Source organism: Neovison vison, chromosome 8 (assembly GCF_020171115.1).
Source record: "Neovison vison isolate M4711 chromosome 8, ASM_NN_V1, whole genome shotgun sequence".
Taxonomy (NCBI): Eukaryota; Metazoa; Chordata; class Mammalia; order Carnivora; family Mustelidae; genus Neogale; species Neogale vison.
In genome coordinates, this window is record NC_058098.1 from 15118816 (window position 1) to 15136241 (window position 17426).

Below are 17426 nucleotides of genomic sequence, written 5' to 3' on the forward strand. Positions count from 1 at the left end.
ACAACCAGCAAAGCAGAGGTACATTCCTGCAGGCTGGAGCTCACCAACATACAATCTGTAACGTGAGCCTCAACCACTTAATAAAAAGGCTCTGCCAAAGTGGAAATTTAACATAATAAGCTTTGAAATCAAACATTATCTGGCTTGAAGCCGCCGCTCTTCTGTTACTCACTGTGTGATCACGAGCAAGTTACTTAATCTCTTCACAATTTCATTTCTGCTGCTATAAAATGGGAGCTGGCTATATTTACCGCACAGCATGATACTAATGATTAATACGGGAAACGCTGCAAAGGATTAAGCACAATGCCTGATACATATTAAGGGCTTAATCATTAATGGCTATTAATGGTTATAATGCTTATCTTCCTGAGTAGAATAGACAAAGAGTTTATATATAATACAGAATTGGTTCTAGGAAAAAGAAAAAGATTATCTCTGGAATCTCCTCAGAAGCCAGGCCCCGTCTGAATCATGAATTTTGATGAGCTTTGTATTAGCTCTAATGACCACTCATGTAAGAGTGAAGGCTTCCAAACAAACTAGAAGTTCAGCAGAAGGAAAGGAGCACAGACTCTAGATTTCAGATTACCAGCACTGGCACTTACGTGCCATGTGACCACGAGCAAATAACAATCTCTCTATCAAGTCTTCCCCGGTGGAGAAAGTAAAGACCTAGCCTCACTATAGACAGTCCAAGACGACTGAATGGGCGGAAGCACTAGAGGCCCCCTCCTTCTCTAAACACTCGAAAATTCAAGGCTTAACAAAACAAAAACATTGTAGTGCTCAAAACGAGAACAGGAAACTCTGTGAATGGCAAAAGCAACAGAGGAACCCAAAGCACTGAAGTGAATGGCCCTCTGGGAAAACCAAACCAAAGAGACTAGTTTTAAGCCTGATGTGGGAACAGGAACCGGGATAAAGACAGGAGCCAACACACGTCTATAAAAAGGAAGCTAGAACTCAATTCCTAGCACAAAGAAAGAAGCCAGGACAAACTACTCACAAGCTCAAGGACATGGCTTAGGAATGAATGGCTTCTGCCTGTGTGAGGGGTGGAAGAGTCAACTTCTAGAAATGTAATTCCCTTGGCTGTACCACAAGCACACTACAGAAACGAGAAATAATCTAAGACTCCTGGAATGAAATACCCCTTAGGGCCCCAAAGGGACACCCATGCAACTCAAGGAACATAAGAAACCTCCGAAGAAGATACTTCCCAATGAAGATAAGCCCACAAACGAAAATCACAAAGTGTAAGAAGAAATCTAAAAGCATGAGAAATAGCAGACACAATAAACAGCAGAAATTAGACCCAAGAAACTCAAGATAATAGACTGATCTAAAAAATACCTTATGAGCACCTGGGTGGCTTAGTCAGTTAAGTGTCCATCTTAACTTGATGTGGATCAAGCCCCACGTGGTGGGTGGGGGGAGTTAAAAGGGCTTGCTGAGCTGAGCACTGAGCCTGCTTGGGATTCTCTCTTATCTTTCCCTCTGCCCCCCACCCTCACCCCCGTTCTCTGTTCTCTCTCTCTCTCAAGAAATATTAATTTAAAAAAAAAAAACTTAAAATAATATTCAAAGAGATAAAGGAATAACATTTGTAACATAAGACTAGAACACTACAAAAGAAAACCAGATGTAAAAATAACTAATTAGGGGCACCTGGGTGGCTCAGTGGGTTAAAGCCTCTGCCTTCGGCTCAGGTCATGATCCCGGGGTCCTGGGATCGAGTCCCACATCGGGGTCTCTGCTCAGCGGGGAGCCTGCTTCCTCCTCTCTCTCTGCCTGCTTCTCTACCTTTTTGTGATCTCTGTCTGTCAAATAAATAAATAAAATCCTTTAAAAAAGTTAAAAAATATGGGGCACCTGGGTAGCTTAGTGGTTGAGGCCTCTGCCTTCGGCTCAGGTCATGATCTCGGGGTCCTGGGGTTCTGGGATCGAGCCCCGCATTGGGCTCTCTGCTCAGCGGGGAATCTGCTTCCCCCTCTCTCTCTGCCTGCCTCTCTACCTACTTGTGATCTCTCTCTGTGTGTCAAATAAGTAAATAAAATCTTTAAAAAAAATTAAAAATTAAAAAAAATTAAAAAATAAAAATAACTAATTAAAACTTCTAGGAAGCAGGGCACCCTGGGTCGCTCAGTCAGCTAAGCATCTGACTTTCACTTAGGTCATGATTCCAGGGTTCTGGGGTCAAACCCCGACATTGGGCTCACTGCTCAGCAGGGAGCCTGCTTCTCCCTCTGCCCCTCCCCTGCTTGTGCTTGTTCTCTCTCTCTCTCAAATAAATAAATAAAATATTAAAGAAAAAAAAAACTTCTAGGAAGCAAAAAATTTTTCTATGAAATAAACTCCATGTCTGGGTCAAACTGGTGATTTGACGCGGCTAAAAAAGGAATGATAGAATTAGAAATAAATCCAGAGAAAACACCCAGAAAGTGGCACAGAGACTTAAAACATGGGAAATAAAAGGAAGAAGTGGATACAAAGGGAGAAACCAAGTCCTCTGATAGCTATTATCCTGACAGAATGTAAAGTGGTACAAACTTCGGAGGGCAATACAGCAGCGCCACAATGTGACAATGACACATGAAACTATTCAAATACTTCTGAAAACTTTGTCAGGAAAAGCAACATTTATGTAAGAAGATCCCCCTGGTGAAAAATTATGAACAACCAAAATGTCTAGCAACAGAAAAATGATTTAAAAACCTTGTTAAGTGTGATAAATATAAAAAAAAGGGTTTTGCAGCACCTTGGAAAATGCATACACTTACTGAGTGGAAAATAATCAGAAAATAGAGTATCTAGGCAAATTATTACCGCATAGGAATCATATAGGTGCACAGTCAAAAACAGGCATTCTTTATTGGAGTGAAAGGGTAAACTACTCTAACAGTCGATTCATGCTGCTGTAATAATGTTGGTATAATAATTTTTAATATAGTAAATGAGGATAGGAGCAAATTAAATTAACCTTTCAAAGACAAGGAATAAGTTTTTAGAAAGATCTGTAAAATATAGTCAATTGTCAAAAAGTGTACCAAAAATTTCAGAAAAGTGTCTGACCTAGATGTCTTACACAAATTATGTATGAGCCTTCCAATTTTCTTATTACTGTTTCTTTAAAACTAGAAAGGAAAATGAGGTTCTCTGAAACTAATGCAAACAGCTATAGTTGAGCTTTTTTGTTGAGTTTATCAAGGGTAATAGTTACAATTTTTGAGAATTAAATATTTCACAGGTCAAAGAAGACACTAGATGAAAGCCTATTTATTTTCACAAATTTCAACTTCTAAAAACTTCAGTTCTATATTAGTCATGAGTTATACAATCCTTATAGATATGTGGACTATTTGCGCTCTAAGGGAAAAGGAAAGTACATAAATTTAATAATTCTTTAATTTTACTGATTAAAGCATGGAGGCCTGTACAAGGAAAGTGACTTCTCCAAAACAACACAGAGAGCTAGCCTCTGAGCCAACCTTAGTCAGACAGTCTTTAAATGTTTAAAACTAATTCTGAAGAAATGGTATGATCTCTGAGATTTGCTTTAAATTAATTGAGTTTATTTTCTTTGGGGGAGCCTGAGGTATGACGGGCAGTGAGTTAATCAGGTTTGAAACTGGATGATAGGTCCACTGGGGACAGTCATGGTATTATTCTGTGCAATTATGCACATTTTAATTTCTCATGATGAAAAAGTTTAAATAATATCTAAAATAGTAAGTGGTTGAGATCTCAAAAAAAGTGACAAATCTGTCAAACTTGTGGCCCAAAAACAGAATTACCAGACGTGTAGCAGATGAGTTTATTTAATGCCGTTCAGCTGTGATTGCTGAGGTTTTTAAACGGTTTTCCATCATGACTGTAATAAAAGATGCATGTTTCTCATTAGACACGCGAAACTACCCAAGCTCAGAAATTGAACAAACAACCCATTGAATGAATTAGCACTTTAAATACATTTGGAAAATTACATTTGGAACAAAATTAATTCTTTAAATTAAAAAAAGGGCAGATTTTCCATAACATGTGCATGCACAACAGATGTTAATGAACCCGCCTGGCTACACTACACGGTGATTAAAATCATCTGTATGATTAAAGCCCTTAAAACAAGTAGAAGATAAAGAACTCAGAGTCAATGAGAAGACTAGAGGTCAGCACCTCTCCTTATTGCAAAACCTTCCTAACAAATCACACTGGCTACTTAAAAACAAAACAAAAAACACTAAATTTAGTAAATAGCATTCACTTGATTATTTATGTAACAGACAACACATTTCTAGAGTGCTTCGATCTGGAGAGTAGGGAATGAAACATATCCAAGAACTCTGAATGAGGTAAGAATTTAAAGGGACTAGCAGGATGACAATGCTTTTATAAACTCTTATAAATATCCATTTTTTTAAGGTTGCCCTCATGCCCATGCCTCCTCTCTCTGTGAAGTTAATAAATAAAATCTAAAAAATAAAATAAAGGGCATCTGGGTGACTCAGTCAGTTAAGCAGCTGCTTTCGGCTCAGGGGTCCTGGGATTGAGCCCCGCATCTGGCTCCCTGCTGCTCGGTAGGGAGCCTGCTTCTCCCTCTCCCTCTGCCTACTTGCGCTCTCTCTCTGTCAAATAAATAAATAAAATTTTTTAAAATAAATAAATAGTAAAAAATAAAATATATATAATCCTACTACCGATAACTACTTTTAATAACTGATTTGTTTACCTCCAACCTTTCGGGGTTTTCTTTCAGTCTTTTTTCTATGTATACATTATATGTAATTTATCTTCTCGCTTTTATAAAACTGGTATTTTTTAAAATAATTATATTCTAACTTTTATAAAACTTTTATAAAACTGCTATAATTTTGCTTCTTTCTTTCCTCACTTAACAATATATCATAAGTACTTCCCTAACTCACTAAATACTCCCCCCCAAGGGGCACCTGGGTGGCTCAGTGGGTTAAAGTCTCTGCCTTCAGCTCAGGTCATGATCTCCGGGTCCTGGGATCGAGCCCCGCATGGGGGGGGTGGGGGGTGGGGTCTCTGCTCAGCGGGGAGCCTGCTTCCTCCTCTCTCTCTGCCTGCCCTTCTACCTGCTTATGATCTCTGTCAAATAAATAAATAAAATCTTTAAAAAAAATAATTTCCCCCCAAAACAGGATTTTTATTATTTCTGTATGGTATAAGAGTCCCTCTTAAGGATGTACCATAAATTTATTTGACCAACCATCTGCTACTAAACATTTAAATTAATCCAGATTTTTCTTTTTTTACAATTATAAGTAACATGTTTGGAAAAATTCTTGAATATAATTTGGCTCAATCTTCGATTATTTTCTTGGACCCGATTCCTAGAAGTGGAATGTACCGGGTCCAAGGTCTGAACCTTTTAAACTCTTGATGCATACCGCATTCCGGAAAAGTTATACCAATTTACACATCCATCACCACGACTACTACTCTCCCACCACCTGTATCCTTCTGACCAGAATCCAAACACAGATGATGAGCCCTGGCCCCTCAAGAGAAAAAGGAAAAAAAGAAAACCCTTTCTCTTCATAAACAAAGGGCTGATTATAAATACACAGACCTGAAAGGTGAAAAGCAGAGGGTGCTGCCTGGGGCCCAGAGCCTAGATCTGCTCACTCAGGTCACAAGAAAGCAGCCGCAGGCCCCTTGCACTGGTCCACCCTCCTCTCGCCCGCTTCGACTGTGGGTACACCACTCCCTCTGCTGGAACACCTCCGCCTGCCCTACTCACTGCCAACCCTCCTGCTTTTCCTCCAGAATTCTTCAGTAATCCCCAATGCAGACTGAATACTTTTCCACTCTGCTTTGACAAGCGCCTAGATTACCTCTATTTTAGAACTTGTTTCACACGCTAAAGTGTAATTAATTAATGGTCTGCCCACTACATGAGACAATGAGTTCCTTTGGGGAAAGGACTGTTTCTTCAGCGCCTGGCAAAGTCCCTGGGAGACAGCACTGAAGAAAAATTCATAAATGAGTTCATCCCAAAGCAGGGAGTCTAGAGCAGGAGTTAGAGAACTTTTTCTGTAAAGAACTAGAGAACAAACATTTCAGGCTTTGCGGGCCACACGGTCTCTGCAACAACCACTCACTCTGCTTCGTTGGCACAAAAGCAGTCACAGACAATATGTAAATGAATGGACACGGCTATGTTCTGATAAAAGTTTACTGCCAAAACCAGGTGGTGGTCTGGATTTGGCCTGTGAACCATAGGTTGCTGCTCCCTGGCTTAAAGGAAGGACCTTTAAACTTTAAAAAGCCAGGGAGGAAAGATAATGAAAAGATCATAAAGACTTAAGGCTATGAAAGGCTCAGGCGAAAATGTGCATCCAGAAATCAATTATTTCCATTTGTATTCCAAATTCCTTTCCTCTGTGAGTTGGTCTGTGATGCAGATTAAGGATCAGAGGAGATGACAGCAGCTGGAGATGGGAGCCAAGCCCTAGTGTCAGGCCACCGCCACAGGCCAAAAAGGATGAGCAGGATAAGAAGTGCAGCAGAGATTCAACTAGAAGGGACGCGACTGGACTTTCAAAGCTGGACAGTCATCCTAACTACTGACTATCAGAAAACAGAAAATAGACTGAAGACATCTACAGTAAATAGTTCAGAGTCTCAACACACTTTGAATTATTCATCAAAACAATAGGCGGGCTTGCCTCCGCGGAGCACAGGAGGAGAAAAGCACAACATTGCATGAGACGGGGCCATTCTGGTTCCAAAGAAGGTCCTTCCTCACTGCTGATGCGTTCTTGCCTTTTCTGTCTCAGGCCAACTCTCCTCTCCTGCACTCCGCCCTGCCCTCACCCTGCACAACCAGAATATGACTCCAGCCTGAGCCCGTGTGGACCACTAGAGCCTGTTTTCTCTGCAATGCGCAGGGGTTGTCTGAGGAGAGAGTACATTTAAGCAGAGCCTTACTTTTCATGGTCCCTTCCTCTTCCTCATCCTCTGCGTTGATCACCATGGTGCCCAGCTGCGACGGCAATGTGTCCCCATGCTCGATCATAGTGCTGGCTCCGTCACTCGTGGCGCTGGCTACCCGGACAGTACCCATCTCATCACCTGCTGCTCGAACCATTGTGCCGGAGTCCATCTCATCCTCCTCCTGTGAGAGGGTAAAACCTCAAGTCAGGCCCGATTGGATCAAAAGGCCTGAGTCTTTGGAATTACTATTATTGATCTGAGTGCAAGCATTTCAGGATTTGACGCCAACTGGAGTGCTAGACCCATACCTCTGAGAAGTAACCAAAGAAGATCATAAAGTCAGCCAGGCAAGAGTGGCATATCTAACCCGGGAGAACCCTCTCCCTCTCCCCTTCCTCTCTCCTTCATAAGAGTTTCACAACAGAGGGGTGCCTGGCTGGCTCAGTCAGAGGAGCCCACGGCTCTTGATCTCAGGGTCAGAGTGTAAGATCTCAGGGTCAGAGTGTAAGCCCCTGTGAGTACAGCCATTTTTTTTTTTAAAGATTTTACCCATTAATTTGATAGAAGGCACAAGCAGGGGGAGCAGCAGAGGGAGAGGGAGAAGCAGTCTCCCCACCAAGCAAGGAGCCCGATGCGGAACTCAATCCCAGAACCCCGGGATCACGACCCGAGTCGAAGGTAGAAGCTCAACCATCTGAGCCACCCAGGCACCCCTGGGTTTGTTTGTTTTTTTAAATAGTTTTACAGGGGCGCCTGGGTGGCTCAGTGGGTTAAAGCCTCTGCCTTCGGCTCAGGTCATAATCCCAGGGTCCTGGGATCGAGCCCCACATCGGGCTCTCTGCTCAGTGGGAAGCCTGCCTCCTCCTCTCTCTCTCTCTCTCTGCCTACTTGTGATCTCTCTCTGTCAAATAAATAAATAAAATCTTTTTTAAAAAAATAGTTTTACAACATAGAGGTGCACACCCTTGGAATCTCAGGCTTATGAGGGAGTCTGCAGGTATAAAATGTACATTTTAGTACTGATCCTTGATTCCCCCAAAGGGCATGAAAAACCAAGTTTCAGACCTGAACATTTGCTTTTCCAAATTAAAAAAAAATGAGAAAAAAAAAGGTAAATGGAAGAAATGATAAGGGGGCCAGAGAGTAAAATTTGGAAGTGTCTTAGGAAGCACTGTGAGAATGAGCACGTCCTCAGCAAGCCCTTAGCAGTGTCCCAGGCAGGCCATAATCATGCAAGGAGCATCCCCAGCCCCAGGCTGACCTGTTACCCCCACTCATCTCACCTGACCCGGCAATCAGGAAATAACATGCACGAATGCCCGAGGCCCACAGCGGAGCCTGCCACTCACAGAGTTCTCCTCGTCTTCCTGGTCCACCTCCCGCTGCTGGGCTTCCTGGCGTTTCAGCTTCACGTCCATGGCCTCGTTAATTAGGTCCCGCAGGATCGACACCCCCTTGGCGCTCTTGACAAACGGGTGCTTCAATGAGAAAGACGACGACACTGGAAATGGTATCGAGGGCTCCAGTGCCCACCCAGCGCCTGGTGCACTGGAGGGACTGGATACCATATGCTCAGTCCACAAATCTCTTCTTTCTCTTTCTGTTTTGGGTGAGCGCCATGTGCCACACTCACTTTATAACTCTGACCAGACGCGCATTCGGGCTTTGCCCATCTTTTTCAGCCTGGCTGCCAAAGTCTCCTCTGTTTCTCACTGCCGAATCTAGAGATTCTCAACAGGGTGGTATTGCCCCCTAGAGGAAGTTTGCTAAACATGCTGGGAGCTGGTAGTGGTCACAGAGTTTGAAGAACACGGAGGGCATGTCAGGGGAGCCAGGGACACCAGCAAGCCTTCAAGGTGTGGAACGGTCCCACATGACAGTGAACTGTGGCACATTCTGCGCATCTTTCAAATGTCGCAGAGTATAGATACACTTCAGTACATATTTTTTTCAAGGGATAAGCAAAAAGTCCAGTAATTTAAGAGATGATTTTAGAGGGTAAGGCTTAAATGTCATAAAGATATTTTTTAAATAACACCAAAAAATTTACTCACCCTGCTTATTCTTCCTATACAATGTGCTACCTAGCATTGCCAACTACAAATTTAGGTAAATAGAAAGGGTTTTAGTGCAAAATTGTAGTTACCGCAGAAATACTAAAACTGGTCACAAATATATAAGAGATGTAGACCCAAATATCAATCAGCGAAGACACTCGAAACACAGAGATAGTGTGGAATGATGAAATAAATAATAAATATATAAATAATAAAAATAATGGAATATAAATGAATACAAAAAATGTTTAATTTTTTAAATATTAATACCACTGTACATTTTTGTTATTTGTGTTGGTAGTACAATAAGAAATTCACACAGTTGGGAAGTTACGTCTGGAATTTCTTTTGGGGTCTTCCCAACTGATTCTGACATTTTCCCCCCAGTGTTTCTCTTTGCAACCTATTCTCTATTCCCCAGCACCCACCAGAGGAAATATGGTCTTTAAGGTCTCTGTAAGTACTCAGGAGATTAGAAGTATGCCTCGGCACATGGTGGGACTGCAAAAGAGATTTCTTTTCCATAAAACTTCATCAGTAACTCCTCCCGGCAGGAAAGGACTCTGTCAGTACACTTAGAAATAAGACCAACCCAGGCTCATTTGCAAGAATATCATATTTCCTTGTTCTCTCTTGGAAAATCTATAAGATCATTTCCCTCCTCTTATCACATACAAATAAGCCTTGTCTGCTATTATTTAACATCACTTCTATGCCAGTGTCCATCCACTTGCTGTCCTATACTGCTTGAATGGAATGGTTTCTGTTCTTACTGCTTTTAACTCTAAACTCATTTATGGTTCTAGGTAGAGGTATATAACTACCTCATCATGTCTGCAAGTTGAGTCAAGCTAGAGCCCCTCTCTCTACACTGACACACACTTTATTATAAATCTTTATGCCTTCATTATGTCATACACATTATACTCTTTTTAAATCATGGCCATAAACAGATCTTATTGTCTAAGAATTTCAATCCAGAACAGCAGTGAGAGTATTACAAATATACATACTAGTTAAAAAGGGGGGCACTGGGTCTGACATGGCTGAAAACCATTGGCCTAGCCCAGTAACAACCACAGATGCTCGTCAAATCCACAACATACTACTTTTAGTATGTGTGAAACATTATGTAAAGTTACACTATTATATCACTTAATCTTCACAACATATGAGGGTACTTGGTCTCTAATTATAGATAAGAAAACTAAAACAACAGAGAGGTTGTGATATTTGCCCAAAGTCACAAAGTTAATAAACAGGAGGCCAGGATTCAAACCTGGGCAGTATGACCCCTGAATCCAACCTCCTAACCACTGAGCAGGCTGCCTACATACCCCTCCCATCCTTCCAGGCCCACGCACCGAGGTTCCCTGCTCCAGGACAGTGGTCCCAGTACCACCTGCCCGAAGTGGCCTCCTCCCATTATGCACTACAAGAGCACCTACCACTAATCTCAATTCCTCATCAGAACTGGCTAGAGTTGTGGGCGCTCCTGCTTTGGAACCAAGAAGACCTAGGTTCTAGTCTTTGCTCTGCTGTTTCTCAGCTGATTGACTCTAAATGAGTTAACCTTTCTAAGCTTCCATTTTTCCCCCTATAAAACTGCAGTAATAGCCATCCCTCCCAGGGTGTCTGTGATGACTAAATGGCACCCAGCACACAGCAGGTGCTCACTAAATGTCAGTTCCCAATCTCTGATCCCACAGAGCCCTCCATTTTCTTGCATTATTGTCTTGTTCAGTGATTTAATATTCTTTTCTACTCAGAGTCAAAACTCCCTAGAGGCAGGAAAATGTCTTCTACTTCTTTACCATCTCCCTACAGGTGGGTTGCCAGCATCTTTTGGCCAGTATGTGAATGAAACAGGCAGCATCCTGGGGAGATTCATACCTGTAGGAGTTGAGTGGCCGTGGCTCTCTGCTCAGGGCTCTTTACAAGACACTGCTTCACAAAATCCATGAAGTTATCAGACCACAGTTCTGGCTTTCGAAACGTGGGGGGAGGGTTGGTGGGAATCATGAAGATGGCCTAATTAAAAAGAAATTTGTGGGGAGGGTAAAATAAAAGTGATGCACCAATGAAAACACGACAAGAGATACCTTTGAAGTTTAAAAAATTATTTTCCTCTTATCCACTGATCAGCCCACCCAAATGCCAACAAAAGTCTTAAGTATCTCACAGTAGAAAGTATGACAATTAGAGAAGTTGTTAGAGTTCTCTTTCTCCTTCTTTCATATGTATTTTTGTTCCCTCAACCTCACAGTATCTAGCAAGTTTATTTTGGTTTTTGCTAACCACAGTACACTGCCTTCAAAGTGAAAAGGCAAGACCTGAGAGCACTGATCGCCTGAAGATCATCTCAGCCCCACAGTGGTCAAATTTCCCTCCCCATAAGAGTCACCATCACCACTAGATGTGAGCAGTGAATGGGAGGAGATCATAAACAGGAAAGTCCCTCAAATCACAACAGATTCATTAACGTCCAGGCCGAGACAATTTAATGTATTTGAAAAAAACAAAAACAAAAACCAGAACACCACAATGCAGTTAAATTCTTCATTTCAAATAATTAAAACTATCATTTACTGTCCAATAAAAGAAGAGGTAAATTTAAAAAAAAAAAACAAAAAACTCTGTAATAAGCAGCTTAAACTATATTCTTTAAATCTACTAATAAATCCTCCCACCCCCTTCCCAATTTCTGTCCCCCAAAAAGAGGGGACTTATCTTTGAGCACATAAATACTTTTTTAAAAAGTGTTAAGCCTTTTAATGGAAGAACTAATTAATAAAAGCGGAGGAGCTGGGCTGGGAGGTATGGAGGACTATGCAGGCACCGAGGAAGGAAGGGCCGAGGCTTTTTAACAGTGCTGTGATGAGAGGTGGGTCTCTCATCATAGTTTACAAGCCCCTTAGGGTGTCGCAGTGATAGCTTCAGTGGAGACTGGACCGATGGGCCCTCACTATTCTGGAAATCCATGGAGGCTGCAAAGTACAAAGCCTCCAGACGAGGACAGTCTAGGGAATCTAGGAAGCAGAACCTACCCATGTAAATACCTCTGAGGGCAAGGCAGGAAAAAGATAACAAACAAATCGGGCTGGGTGTCAGTGACAGGAGTTCAAAAAAATAGTTTGTTTTCCTCTTAATACTAGCATGAGAAAAACAGTACAGAAAACACTGTGATAAGTGACAAGGGATATTTGGTGATTAGGGAATCTTGGAGACTGATAAAATGGAAAGCCAGTGCCCTGTATAAAGGAGGGGACCACAGCCCAGCTCCAGTTAATGTTATGTTAAAATGTGAGTATCTAAATTACTAAAAATATGTAGATTGCACAAGCCAAACCAAGCATTTCTGTGTCCTGTGTCCTGTCAGATGGCTATCAACACACAACCCCTGACATGGAGGTAGTAGATCACACCTGAATTGATCAGTGATGACAACTAGGAGTCTAGACTGACACTTACCAATCATATACAATTAATTCATTTGCTGTTTGGTACCTAAATCGAGTTAAGTCCCCAGCTTTCTAATGACCACCAGGAGCGAACCACTCTACTGGTTTCCTTACCCTCATTGGATGGATATCGGCATACGGCGGCTTTCCCTCGGCCATTTCTATGGCAGTTATTCCCAATGACCAGATATCCGCTACACAGTTGTATCCAATTTCCTGAATCACTTCTGGAGCCATCCAAAATGGTGTTCCTATCACTGTGTTTCTTTTGGCCATGGTATCCTAAAACAGAGAAAAGTAGAGATCAACCCTAAGCATTAAAACTAGTGAGGAAAAGAGACTTCTCCAACAATAAGAAGCATCTTATACTTGGGATACATATAAAAACCACACTTGGGGCACTTGGGTGGCTCAGTGGGTTAAAGCCGCTGCCTTCGGCTCAGGTCATGATCCCGGGGTCCTGGGATCAAGCCCGGCATCAGCTCTCTGCTCAGCAGGGAGCCTGCTTCCCTTCCTCTCTCTGCCTGCCTCTCTGCCTACTTGTGATCTATCTGTCAAATAAATAAATAAAATCTTTAAAAATGACTTGACTAAAGTCCTAGCAAACCAATGAGGTATTAAAAGGATAATTAAACCAATTAAGTGTTGAGAGGATAATCACCAGTCTTCCCTCTTAAAATGCTCAAAAGTGATTTCTATCATCTATTTCTTAAAAAAAAAAAAAAAAAAACCACACTCAATGCACAGCTGAGCAGGTCACAAAAGAAATTCAAATGATCTAGAAACGTAAAAGATTCTCAATTCTTAAAACACACACATTAAAAAACCTGCAAAAAATAACAAACACTAAAATGAGGTTGACAAAAACTTAAAAGGTTAATAACGAGTGCTGATAACAGCACAGAAAGTCAGGCACTGGAATAACGTTACTAGAATATAAACTGGAACAATTTTTGTGGGCAATTTGGCAATATTTATAAACTTTAAATGTGCATATCCTTTGATCCAAATCTTTTTCTAGAAATGTATCTTATGTGCAGGTGCCCGAATATATATGCACAAGTACTGGAGAAATATCTGTAGTAGAGTCAGAAAAAGAAAAAGGAAACAACTCAAATGACCATCTAAAGGGGTAAATTAAATATAATAAATATCCACTGTAATTTTTTTAAAGATTTATTTAGGGCTACCTGCATGGCTTAGTCAGTTGAGCATCCAGCTCTTGATTTTTGGCTCAGATCATGATCTCAGGCTCAGGATCAAGCCCCAAGTCCAGCTCCCCGCTAGGCAGAGAGTCTGTTTCTCTCCCTCTCCCTTTGCCCCCCATCCCCCCCGACCCCTACTCATACACGTGCTCTCTCTCAAAATTTTTTTTTAAAGATTTATTTATTTTCGAGAGAGAGGGTACATGCAAGTGGGGGGAGGGGCAGGGAGAAATGGAGAGAGAGAATCTCAAGCAGACTCCCTGCTAAGCATGAGACCTGATGTGGGGCTTGATCCCACAGCCCTGATCTCATGACCTGACCTGAAATCAGGAATCAGACCAACTGGAACACCCAAGTGCCCCACCCACCATATATTTTTTTTTAAAAAGGAGATAGATTCATTTTCCTGGCATGGAAAAATATACAAGGCATATTATAAAGAGAAAATCAGGTTGCAAAGTTATATATAATTATATTGTCATATCCACTGTAAATTTTATATATTTACATATATATGTGTATATATATATAATATATATGACAATATAATTATATATAACTTTGCAACCTGATTTTCTCTTTATAATATGCCTTGTATATTAATATTATATTAATGTATATAATATTATATACATAATATATATGACAAAACAGCAACCAATAATAACAAGTATTGTTGTTACATGGATAGCAAAAGAAAAATCTCCATACACACCGAACTATTAACAACAGTTGTATCTAGAAGATGGAATCACGAAGGACTTTCACTTTCCATCCCATATACTCCTATAACACTCTGATGAGTTACATGAATACATAGTAAATGTGCTATCCGAAAATTTAAAAAAGAAAAATCATATTTGTGTACACCTATGTACACACATAATTTTTCTTTTTATCATAGAATATATTCTATAAAATAGAATGTATACAAAGAGAAAGTCTTAGTTTGGGTCTTAGAGAAAAATGTCTGAGTCTAGCTCACATAGGCGAATAACTATTTGCCTACTTCCCCAGAACAGTATGGCCTTAATGAAAGAGAACCTTTCTAGAGCTCTTGTATTTTGGGAAGAGGATTTTAAACAGAACTAAATATGCAACAGGACTTGCCATCACTCCTGTTCCTTCTGAAATGCCTATGGCTTCAGTAAGGCGAGGCCAGTCAGGAGCAAATGATAGGTAATATTTTTAAATCAATCTTACTTAGTTGGTCCTATGTAAAAACTAGCACAGGAACTAACTTAGTGCTTAGTCATTTCCTTTGCTCTGAAACTTAAATTTGCAGTTTTCAAATGGGGCTACTCAAAGTTGTTTTCAAGAATTATAGCCTTAAAATACTCATTATTTAGAAAGGAGTATTTAGATATCTAGAAATCTTTTGAAAACATAATAATGAGTAGATACTAACCCACCTTGATCTGTATGACAAAGTTATATTGGTGCAGGAGCATAATGTGGGAAAACATTAAATCCAGAAAAAGACAGTGGCTTTGTATGTGTATTTATATGTGTGCATACACACACATAGCTTGAAGATATGATTAAAATGTCATTCCAAATTACAAGCAAAGGACAAAAAAAGTGCTGGGCATCTGGCTAGTTATTTGCAAAATTCTATACTTACTTTCCTAACTTACATTTCTACCAAAGGAAGCTCAAATAGGCTGAAAATTTAAATACAAAGAACGAAATCCACAAAGTACTAAAGGAAGTATAGATGAACAGTTATACAATGTTGGAGCAGAAAAGGACTTTTATAAGTGACAGTGAAGGCAGAAACCATAATATAAAAGGGATATATAGAATTTGGAACCTTCAGTATTTAAAGAAAAACCATAATCAAAGTATAAAGATAACTAGCAAACTACAAAAAGATGTTTCAACATACATAACAAAGGATTAATTTTTAACATAATTTTTTTAAGTTTTGGTTTATCTTTTTCAGCAAATAATTTTTTTTAAAAAGTCCAACACAATTAGCAAAATTAAGATGAATAGTTAAGTTACAAAAGAAGAATTACAAATGGTCAATAATCAAATATAAAAATATTATTTCAAAATGATTTAAAAAATACAATTTATTGCTCACTTGGTATTGGCAAATATAAGGGAAAATGGGTACATTCTTTTTTTTTTAATTAATTATTTGATTTATTCATTTTAAGGAGGCTGCACCCAGTGTGGGGCTTGAACTCACAACCCTGGGATCAAAAGTCACATTCTCTACTAAGCCAGAGAGGCACCCCAAAAATGGATTTATATACATTTATATACTATAATTGGAAGCATAAATGTTTCCCTCAAAGCACTTTATGTGTTGATAACAAAATCTTTTGAAAGACCTGATAATCAAAAAATGGAATAAATTTCAGATTTTCTTTTTTAAACATCTTTTTTAAAGCAATTTTTGTGCCATTGCAATACTTTATTAAACTCCCTAACATAATCCAGGCAGATTTAAAAATAAAAACCAAAAAAACAAAAAATTCTACCTAATACCAGCCCTAAACAAACAAAAAATATTTTTGCTACCACCCAAGAAAACTATTGTGAATTTTTTTATGTATCTGTCCAGAACTGTTTCTATGTTTCTATGTTTATGTCATATATACTTAGGTATCCTTCAAAATCAGGTAATTCTGTATTTCCTGTTTTGAAAACGTGGTTTTTGTCATTGCCATACACTGGGTGAGGTAGGAGGAGAATCAAAAGACTGTATCCGGGAACCAGACGAGGAGTGTTTTCAGTAAAATAACTGCCAACTGCTACCCAGTTGAGATGGTGTTAGGTCTTATTCAAGAAAAGCAGTTGGGACTGAATTTTTCTTCCTTTTGCAAATACGATGAATAGAATTTCAACTTCTACTCTGTCATTCTTGTTTTAGCTTTAATTTTTAACAAAGTTAAACCATGGGACCTAAACCCCAGGAAAAGGTCTGTAATAACCCAGGAGCTCTTTTGTAACTTAGTGGTACCTTCCATTACCATTTTACAAATATAATGAAATGGAGTATTTTATTGAAAAAAATGACTAAATGAAAGGAATTCCTTCTCCAGACAGAACTGAAAGTTATCAAGAAAAGTAACATTTTTACTTACTGTAAGTTGACCTGCTACCCCAAAATCTGCAAGTTTTGCATGTCCTTCTGTATTTAGCAAAATATTTCCTGCCTTGATATCTCGGTGTATTTTTCTCATAAAATGAAGGTATTCCAGTCCCTTAAGCGTTGATTGCAATATTGTAGCTATCTCATCTTCTGTTAACTAAAAAAAGAATGAAAGATTAAAATTCCATTAGCTTATAGCATTTTACATTCAATAAAGGGAAAAAAATCAGGTCCAAGCTCCCCTCCTAGAATGTAAGGTCTTCAACCTGTGGCAGCATTTGACAGCTTATACCACCACTCCATTAACCCCTTCCAGAGTTACATGTCCTGTCCCATCTCTCCCCAAACATTAGATTCACGTACCTGCCTACACAGCATCTCCAGCTGCAAACCGAACAAGCATCATAAGCAGAACACGTCAAAATCAAATTCTGTACTTCTACCTCCACCCCACCCCACCAACTCTGTTCTTCCCACCGTCTTCTTCCTCGGGGCAAGGCAGTTTCAGTTGCCCTGGCCAAACACCTTGAAGTCATCCCTGGCTCTTCCCTAACTTCAAAATATATCCAAATACGTCCTCTGTAATCATTAATCACCCTAGTCCAAGCCACCAGCATGTCCGGCCTGAACTATT

At 40.0% G+C, this 17426-nt stretch overlaps 1 protein-coding gene across 1 annotated transcript in view; it reads right to left on the reverse strand.

The window, feature by feature from the left end:
* Positions 1-17426, reverse strand: part of STK4 (serine/threonine kinase 4) — a 94047-nt gene that overhangs the window by 56897 nt on the left and 19724 nt on the right. The window contains exons 5-9 of the mRNA XM_044262972.1: positions 16785-16949; positions 12596-12763; positions 10914-11051; positions 8313-8441; positions 6958-7144 (exon numbers count right to left, since the gene is read on the reverse strand). Coding sequence (XP_044118907.1) covers positions 6958-7144; positions 8313-8441; positions 10914-11051; positions 12596-12763; positions 16785-16949 — 787 coding nt within the window. The remainder of the gene's footprint in view (positions 1-6957; positions 7145-8312; positions 8442-10913; positions 11052-12595; positions 12764-16784; positions 16950-17426) is intronic.